This window comes from Achroia grisella, unplaced genomic scaffold, assembly GCF_030625045.1.
Source record: "Achroia grisella isolate CSIRO2021 unplaced genomic scaffold, CSIRO_AGI_Agris_v1 utg327, whole genome shotgun sequence".
Taxonomy (NCBI): domain Eukaryota; kingdom Metazoa; phylum Arthropoda; class Insecta; order Lepidoptera; family Pyralidae; genus Achroia; species Achroia grisella.
The window spans coordinates 3,191,931-3,201,829 of NW_026712799.1; the positions used below are offsets into that span (position 1 = coordinate 3,191,931).

At 32.3% G+C, this 9,899-nt stretch overlaps 1 protein-coding gene across 1 annotated transcript; it reads left to right on the forward strand.

Annotated features, from left to right (window-relative positions):
• Positions 1 to 402: 402 nt before the first annotated feature.
• On the forward strand, positions 403 to 9,498 carry LOC131843667 (proton-coupled folate transporter-like). The gene is made up of 7 exons (XM_059192354.1): positions 403 to 1,392; positions 1,730 to 1,889; positions 3,976 to 4,077; positions 5,701 to 5,838; positions 7,626 to 7,709; positions 8,165 to 8,321; positions 9,165 to 9,498. The coding sequence occupies exons 1-7, from the start codon at positions 583 to 585 to the stop codon at positions 9,262 to 9,264; spliced, it is 1,551 nt and encodes a 516-aa protein (XP_059048337.1). The 5' UTR covers positions 403 to 582; the 3' UTR covers positions 9,265 to 9,498.
• The last annotated feature ends 401 nt before the right edge of the window (positions 9,499 to 9,899 follow it).

The window sequence follows — 9,899 nt, forward strand, 5'->3', positions numbered from 1 at the left end:
ACACGCTACGATAAAACTGTAAAAACGATATGGACAACGATTTTTTGTCTTGCTTTAATTGTTTGCACTTATGAAAAAATCTACTTAATATTAATAATAATAACTCTGGACACTTAACATAGCATCATCATCACTCCCTATTCAAGAATACAATTGTTTGCTTCGTGCGAGGAAATACACCGTCACGAAATCAGAATCGATACCTATCTAAGTCCAAGCACCTATTTTCGTCCATATATTCGATAAAACAGCATAAATGAACTGCCTTGACAAAAGGCTACGATGAATCGTTATCGTGTGGACTAGGTTTAAGTTTATTTGCTTAGATAGTGAACAATAGTTTGGAAGACTCCCGCTCGTGACGGAGACGATCACAGTAATTCAATATTCAACATGTTATCGATTTATTTGTCTTTGTACAGTCTTGATGTGCACTTCACTTTAATACAGTCATAACAACAATGTATATACATATTAATATATCAAATTGTAACGCCCTATGAACTAAATAATTGCTTTACTTGTACTACAATCATGCAATAACATATTGAAGTTTAAAATAGTAAAGTAAAACTATTAAAAATGGAAAAAACGGAAAAAGTAGAACTGGGAATTCAAGGCGACACGACCGAAGTTTTGCCGTTAAAATCGGAAACCAATATTGCGGTCCAAAACATGAGCCTTATTGAAAAAATAAGGTATGTGAAGTCGAATATTACCGTTGAGCCGGTGTTAGCTTTATTCGTGATGCCCAGTGTGCTAGCAATGTTGGCCACACAGAATTTGAATTTGGATAAGGCTTGCCGAGTGAATTTGGGATTTAGTGATGGCGTATGCGAACATTTGAGGCTGAGGAAGCGTGCAAACCATAGTTTTGAAGAGGACGAAGTGCAGAAATTGATCGCTTCTGTACAGGCATGGAAAGGCGCGATTCAAACCATAATACCAACTATATTAATGCTGTTTATAGGCGCATGGAGTGACAAAACGGGGAAACGAAAAATTTGTATGCTAATGCCAATCTTTGGGGAATTCATGACGTGTCTATTGAATATGGTGAACACGTATTTTTTCTATCAGATCCCTGTAGAATTGACGGTGGTTATGGAAGTGATATTTCCAGCGTTGACGGGTGGATGGTACACTATGATTCTAGGCGCATTCAGTTATCTAGCTGATGTGACCTCGAGAGAAACAAGGACCTTTCGTATTGGTATTCTAAACTTGTGCATGACTGTAGGATTTCCTGTTGGTATGGGCTTGAGTGGGGTACTCTTGAAACGCTTCGGATTTTATGGCGTGTTTACCATATCTGCCACATTGCAGTTTTTAAATTTTTGTTACGTTATGTTTGCTATAAAAGATCACACTTGGCTGGAAAATAAAGAAAAGGTTCGTATTATTATAAGCTACTTATTTATTATTCTTATATACAGGATCTAATATACATTTTTTTCTAATTTAAAATATCGACAAGATTGATAAACAAACAGACGGATACACTGTCACATTTCCAATTTACAGTTGAAAATTGACATACAAAGATGTTTTAGTGATAAATTTGGCTAATAAACGGCCAAAATGCTCTCAAATCTTTAAAGAAATTGAGCGTTATATTTGTTGAAACTTATACTTCATTACTATTTTTATAAAAAAAACAACATATCAAAACACTGTATGTTTTTATTAAGAATTGGATCTTAAAAATAGATATTCATTGTTTTTAAAGGTGAAACGAAAAGGATGTACAGGTTTTCTGCTAGATTTTTTTGATGTAAATAGCTTAAAAGAAACATTGGAAATAGCTTTCAAGAAAGACACAAATAATAGAAGAACAAGAATATGCCTTATTTTGACTGTCGTTTGTTTGACATTTGGCCCGATGTGGGGTAAGTACTCATTTTCTTTACATATGCAATTAGATTGGCATAATAGCGCAAACCTTAGAAAATGCAATGTATGAAAGATGCAATTGGCGTCTCACGTGATGTTCATGCAATATATAATAATGATATTTATTTAATGCAAAAAGCTCTACATCTACATGTAATCTCAGTTTCTGGGGAAAAAAATAAAATTAAATGAAATGAAAATTTAGTTGACATTGAAAAGAAAGAAGAAGAATGTAATAAAACACAATCACATATTTGCATGTGTACACAATTTTGTTAAAGAAAACAAAAAAGATATGAATTTGTTAAACTACATACAATATCTGCTAAACTAATTAATACAAACAGAGTAACCTTAGAGTACATTCTGGGAAAATGGGGCTAACTTAGCTGGTTCTGAAAGTTTTAACTTTTACTCTTACGTTTAGCGCTGATAATATTATATAAACAATCAGTTCCTAATTGTATTAAAAAAATACTAATAACGAATGTTGCTTATTAAACAAATTAGAGGTTATATATAATTTGAGTAACAGTGAAAACAAAAAGAAATGATAAAATCATGTCGCATTGGCTTGAAAATATATATATATATACTTTTGTTGTGTTGGCCGTCAGCTTATTTGATAAAAAAATCGTACTTCCAATAATTTAATAAGAAAAAATACCTAAGTTTTTCTTACCCTATTTGATAAAACGAAGCACTTCAATACATATAAGAAAAACACTAACAGAATATATTTTCTCCGAAGTATTTCTAATTTCTTTTGACGTACTCCAATCTCTTTTTGTACCTTGAAAGAATTCTATGTAATACATAATGTATCGTAGTAATTCATTACTTAATATTAACAAGTTGTCGCCTGGTGGTCGAAATTCGACGATAATTAATTTAACATTAATTAAGACCATAGACAAATAATATTAAAGACAATATTAATCTATTCTCAATTTGACCACAGACTTTAACAATAAACAAAAGAGTATATATGTTAGTCAAATACATGGTAGTGTGGGTAATATTTTTTTATTGATCTAATGTATTTTTATGTATAATTCACTCCTTCTTTATCTATACATATAAATAAAACTGGAGTGTCTGTTTGTAATATTGAAATAACAGTTTTTTACTACATGCATATGAATATGAATACGGTACATACACCAAAATAACATTTTTTACAATTTTTGTCTGTCTGTCTGTTTGTTCCGGCTAATCTATGAAATGGCTGGACCGATTTTAACGGGACTACTTTTTGGCAGGTAGCTGATGTAATAAGGAGTAACATAGACTACTTTTATTTTAGAAAATAAAGTTAAATAACGCGGACGAAGTCGCGGGAACAGTTAGTATAAACTATAAGTGTGCGAAATTTCATACTTCTCCGTCCGCGCAATTTTTGTAAAAAGGTTTTAATATTAACTTAGCTACATAAAGGTAACAGTAAATTAATTCGTTAGTAACATTTCACTACCCAAGTTCGGTTATCTGTATATAATTTCTCGGATTACTCCTTTACGTCGCATTTTGTAAGTTTCAGTTGCCTGAAGTGTAAACAGGTCACTTTTTTAATGTTTTAAATTTATTTTAATATTTTCGTAGTGTTAGGGAAAATACTCTCTGCTACCAAAATGTTAGGGAAAGTACTATGTATATATATAGGGAAGCGTCTGTCACATACCTGTATGGTTCTGCGGGTTTCTTGGGCTTCAGGGTCTCGAAGGATGCTTTCCAGTTTCACAGTAGGTTTAACACAGATTTCACAACACAATGCGCGCGCGCGTCAAGGCCGCTGAACGGTCAGTTCAGTACTAGGTAAGGGTGGGGTCAACTGCGCGGGAACAGGACTCTAATATAATAATCATGTGCTTACGATGAAAAGATTTTGAACACGTAGATATATTAAAAATGTAGTGTTTTTTATTAAAGTTTATACATAGGTACATATCTAAATAGCTATTAACCTTAATTTTGTCAGTGTGGTTGTGTTTTATAATCTGTATTTATTATGAATGCTTCTTTTATATCCATATAGCTGTTATTGTACAGTAACATATTATAGAAAATTGTAAATTGTAACAGGTGAGCTCGGTGTTACATATATATTCTCGCGGTATCGTTTCAATTGGGACGAGGTAAAGTACAGCATATTTTCCACCTACAGTCTCATCACACATGCCATTGGTAAGTATTGCAAATCTTTATATTGTTAACTTTATCTTTACAAAATCTTTAGAAAGAAAACTGTGTTTGCTTATATGTTAAGGCAAAAACGATAGGACAAAATTTATATGAAATTTATTGTTGAATAATATAATAATAATTATTATATTCTTGGACAATTCACACAGCGCCATTTGGTCCCAACACGCAAGCGTTACAAACTATCATACTCTCGAATACAAATGTTTGTACTGTGCAAGGAATCGAACCCGCGACCATTGGAAATAAATCGGTGTGCTAAACCAATAGACCACCAAGACCGTCAAATATGCGGTCGTAAGAAGAATACTAAAAATTAAAAACGTATTATATTTTGATGATATATAAGAATTAGAAGTGACCCGTTTTTTGTTTTTAAGTTAATTAGCATACACATACAATATTTAGTATCTACTTATAGTCATGGGGCCTATACCATCCCATTGAGTATGACTTTTATTTTTATACTATGATGGCAATCAAGCATACGGCCCATCTGATGGTAAATGGTTACCGTAGCCTATGAACGCCTGAAACACCAGGGGTATCACGTGCGCGTTGTCGATCCTTAAGAAACCTTAATATACCTTCTTGAAAAACCCCATGCTGTAGTCTCGTGGAAAAACCTCGGCAGGAAGTTCATTCCACAATCTAAGTGTACGCGAGAGGAAACTCCTCTGATACCGCACTGTTTGAGACCACTTAGGTTCCAGCGTGTGGGGATGAATTCCCTGTCGATGGCGCGCGGTGCGGTGGTAAAAGGTGGCTGTCGGCATCATGTCGAACTCCTTAGACTATTTTATTACAGTAGCCAGAACAGACAAATGACATTAAACATATATTCTCAATTTCCCCAAGAGAACTCTGCGCGTTTTTTTCCCAAATAAAAAAATTATATCGAGCTATATGCACTTCGAAATAATAATTAATTTTGGTAAAAATAATTCACAAATGCGGGAAAAAATGGCGCGAAATAACATACGCTGATAAAATTTGCATTGAATATTTCGAGGAGATAATTCACATTGCGAATAAAATATAATTTTTACAGGATATATTCAGAAAAAAATAATTTCAATGCATATTAATCACATTGTTTCTCTTACGGTCAATAAGTACTGTGAATTTTTGTTCGCATTTGCTTGCGAACGTTTCTCCGAATTACGGCGAAAAAAAAATTGAAAATATTTATTATTATACATGATTACCTATTTTACTATCTATAGGATTTTCGTTTGTCTTGATACCACACTATTTCTGCGTACAATAATAAATCTCTCAACTGATCATGAGGTTGTTGGGAGTAGAATTTGTAATTCCTTACATAGTACCACAGACGATATTAAAGTTACGTACATTATTAAAATTTTGTAACTTGTAATTTCTTTTATTATAATAGCCCTCTGGGTATTACATACCTCGTATATTGTAATACGAAAGAACGATCAAAATTTGTAGATGCACAAATTGACAATCTTCTTGCAAATTACAAAAAATAAATATAGTATTACCTTGCATTGCATCGGTTGTTGTAGTTTTTTTTCTATTATACAAAATATGTGAAAATACTTACTAAGAATATTTAAAATTCACTGTTACGAACAGGTACATTATTCGCCATAAGTGTGTTCAGCAAGAAGTTGAAAGCAGACGACGCTGTACTGGGTATGATATCTTCAACGAGCAAGATCTGTGGCGCCTCCGTAATGGCTTTCGCCAGAAACGACTATGAAGCGTATCTATGTAAGTACTTCCAACTTTGCCAACGAAAAATTAATGTGCGTTTGATATTCAGCAAAATTGAACTTTGTTCCTTCTGATTTAGTGCACCTTGGTAATCCAGGTTCCATGTTATGGATTGTATGAAGATTGGATGACTATGACGATTCAATTTTCCCTTGATAGCAATGTCTAACAACAATAGTTGTTAACACAACTTCTAAATATGGAACATTAAAATGGAATTAGGTAACAATGAGCAAAACAATTCAAAAAAGGAATGCTCATGAATTCTAATTGTATTCGAAATTTAATACATGAAATAAAATAATTTATTTGAATTTCCAATTAAATAATTATTTTTATTTTTTCATCTTCGGGCTCTCGATTTCTATAAATAAATATACATATGTATTTATATATAAATCTTTTTTGTAATCTGTAGCGTAGTTTTTTAAATGATCTGTAGCTGTAGATGACGGGCTTTTTTGTATTTATATCTATTAAATTCATTTTAAACGTAACTATGTATTGCTTTACTGCCTAGTTTATTGCACTCTGAAGTAGGTTTGCATCACATAAATCAAAATACTTTCTAAATGATTAACACGCTTCATTTGCAAGTACTTGTTACCATAGATTGATTAGTTTGATGATTTTGTCTGCATGAGGAAGTGTGTCTCAAATAAAATGAATGCTATATTTTCTCTGCCAAATCACAACCTACAACGCTTACAAAGCAAACAGCTTAGCGGCTAAAATAGGTGTTGCAAACTCTTTCCACATTTTTATATGTTTATTTTTCTATAAATTTTAAATGTATTTTCTTTATAGAATTGTCATAAATTTTTATTGTCACTCTTTTTGTCTTACAATCATTTGTACACGTATCTTCATTATAAGTATTTACCATTTTCTATCCATTGTTTGATTTACGTCACACATACAGTCCACTAAGTTTATCGCCTACATTTTGGTCCTACATCGGTAGAATCCAACATTTACATGTTAAAATTGATACCCACGCAGACAACTTTTTAGAATATTAGAACGAGAATAACTTCGTATAAAAATGTTTTATTATTATAAAATTAAACTAGGTACCCATCCACATTCAAGAATCCTGCATCCGTACTGTGCAACTATTTTTAGATGGTTTTCTTAATTTAAATGGAGGAAATTTTCCGTGAAGAGCCTACCGCAGACTCTCAGATTTAATTAGCTCACCGGAGAGTTTGTTCGAAATTTAAATTGATGTCCATTTATTGTGAGATTCGATTCCACGGATCTCATGACTATCAAAGTTTCTTTTAGTTGATAATAAATTGCTAGTCCATGATTACGTATACCCTACTATCCACGTAAATATTATAACTTTAACTATTTTTTTTTTATTTATTTTATTTGCACTCTTACAGCTATTAACACAGGTCTTAGCCTAATACAATAGTGTAACAAATATATTATTTATAGAAAAAAATCTAAAATAAAAGAAGCCTAAGTTACTCCTTATTACATCAGCTACTTGACAATAAAAGTCCCGTCAAAATCGGTCCAACCATTTCAGAGATTATCCGGAACAAACAGACAGACAAATATTTTAATAAATGTTATTTAGGTGTATTCATATGCATGTTTTAAAAAACAGATAATTCAATATTACAAACAGACACTCCAATTTTATTTATATGTATAGATAATTAGACATAGCTTATAATAAATAAAGCGATCTTAGTGAATTAATTCAGAGAACAAAAAAACCGATCTATTTGCTCCGCTGTATGATTTACTCCTGCTTACTTCTCACGTAGCACCACTGGTGGAAATACTGAATGGAACATCAACCATCGCTTTAAGATCAATAGCTTCGAAACTGGTGTCGTATCAAGAACTCGGTGAGTTTGTTTTTATTCTCTAATACGTGTAAATCCAAGAAAAAAAGCCATTATTATTATGATAGGTAGCAAATATGTTTCTTGTGTTATACAAACCGATGGCCTGTCTGATGGGAAGTGGCAACTGTCGCCAATTATACTTATAATCCTTCCTCTAGAATTACTCAATCTATTATTAATATCTGCATTAAAATCCGTTGCGTAGTTTAAAAAATCTAAGCGAACAAACAACGACGACATTTTATATTATGTAAAGATTATCTATTTAAATCTGAGTACGTAATGTATTGCCTATTTAAATAAAGTGTGAAGTCAGTCAGCTTATAACGTTGCAGTCACCAGGAAATATAGATTTTATTTCCCAAGTGCGCCCATTGCAGAGCCGCGTGGCGCTAGCCATGGGAATCAGTACACATGTTCGATTACTGCAACGATCTTGTACAAACTGTTTTCAGGTAAAGTGTTTTCTCTATTCGGCGTGGCAGAAACAATGATGCCACTTGTATTTTCGCCGTTGTATTCCCGCGTGTACATCGCTACACTCCACATCATGCCCGGAGCCATATTTCTGCTGAGTGTCTTGTTCACTATACCGGCGTTGGGTATATTTGGGTACGACAATAGTTTTCAATTACTAATCAGGGATGCCAACTATACTAGGAATCTCGTACAAATGCGAGAGTTTTGACATTTGGTACGAGAATTTTTTCACCCTCATACGTGATTTTAACCTACAAAAATCGGTCAAAATACTTTGATGTAAATTTGTACGAGATTTTTACCTATAAATATCGGTCAAAATATTATGATATACGTTTGTATGAGTTTTTGACCTACGAAAATCTGTTAAAATAATATGATGTACAAGGTCAGAGTCAAATTGAACTAATGTTTGAGATCTTACCACATTTTTTTCTTTGTTTTAAATTATGTGTTTTAAGGTTGCCAACCCTGTTACTAATGTACATTTTGAGTATTTATCACAATGCTACTCACTATATACCTATATATAGTGTAATAAATGTTTTACTATATTAGTGTATTATAACGTAACTTGCGGCTATAGCTTGCTTTAATTAATTATTATACAAAATAGGCCGATATATAAGCATTCAATACAGTGTACCCGCGGTTTCGCGTTATTTTTGGGATAGATTAATCACACAATAATTACACAAAAAGCTCTTGTCGTTAAATTGCATTAACTTACATTTAGTCCGAATATTACGAAAAATATTATATATAGATTATAACGGATAATACTTATAATTAATTTTAAAATATATTCCATTTTTTTTAGTATTCCAGTTGTATTCTTATTATATTTAGTATTTATTAGTATTTCTTGTTTCGAGTTAATGGCAATTAAAATTTTATTTAGTAATATATATATCAAAATTATTTTTTTCAGATATTACGTTTGGATAATTAGATATTTACTGTTTATAATTATAGATGGTTCTACCGGCTCCACAAGGAAGATGATAAAGAGAAACGGCGGAATGCACCCAACAACTGCCCAGTCGCAGATGGTATTTCGGCCGTTACTACGTGAACTATATTATATATTATATTTATTTGTGATATAAAACAATTAAGCAGTTTTATTGCCAAAACGAATCATTACTTAATGTATTTCTATTATTTTTTTTAACTGCATTTACATATATGCCATTATTACAAATATTCAGTGTGGACACCTGACCACCGTCATTCGAAGCGCTATGACCTTTCCCCCTTTGTGATCAAACTCCGGCCGTTATAATCTATATATTTATTAAAACTACTATGTACAAATACATTAACTAAACGTGCACATTTCATTACAGACTGGCACGTAATGAAGTAGATTACCGCAAAATAACACATAATTCGATAAAAAAAAAGTTATCTTCAATACCTATTGTTTTTGGTATGAAATTAACTCAGATACACTTTGTAGAAAGTAGTCTGCGTGGATACTTCAATCACATTTATAAGAGCGGTCAAGCAAGTTGTATTTCGGTTGTAAGTTGAGATAAGGCAGGGAAATTCAGGATAAGGCGCATGATTATAGAAGGCGTTTTAATCCCTACAGAATGACATGATAATAGAAGGCATTGAAGTCTTCTGGAATGTCAACGCATGAGTGGTGTCAATGGTTGTCACATAATAACATGATGTCTGTAGTGAATTCATACATAGGTATAC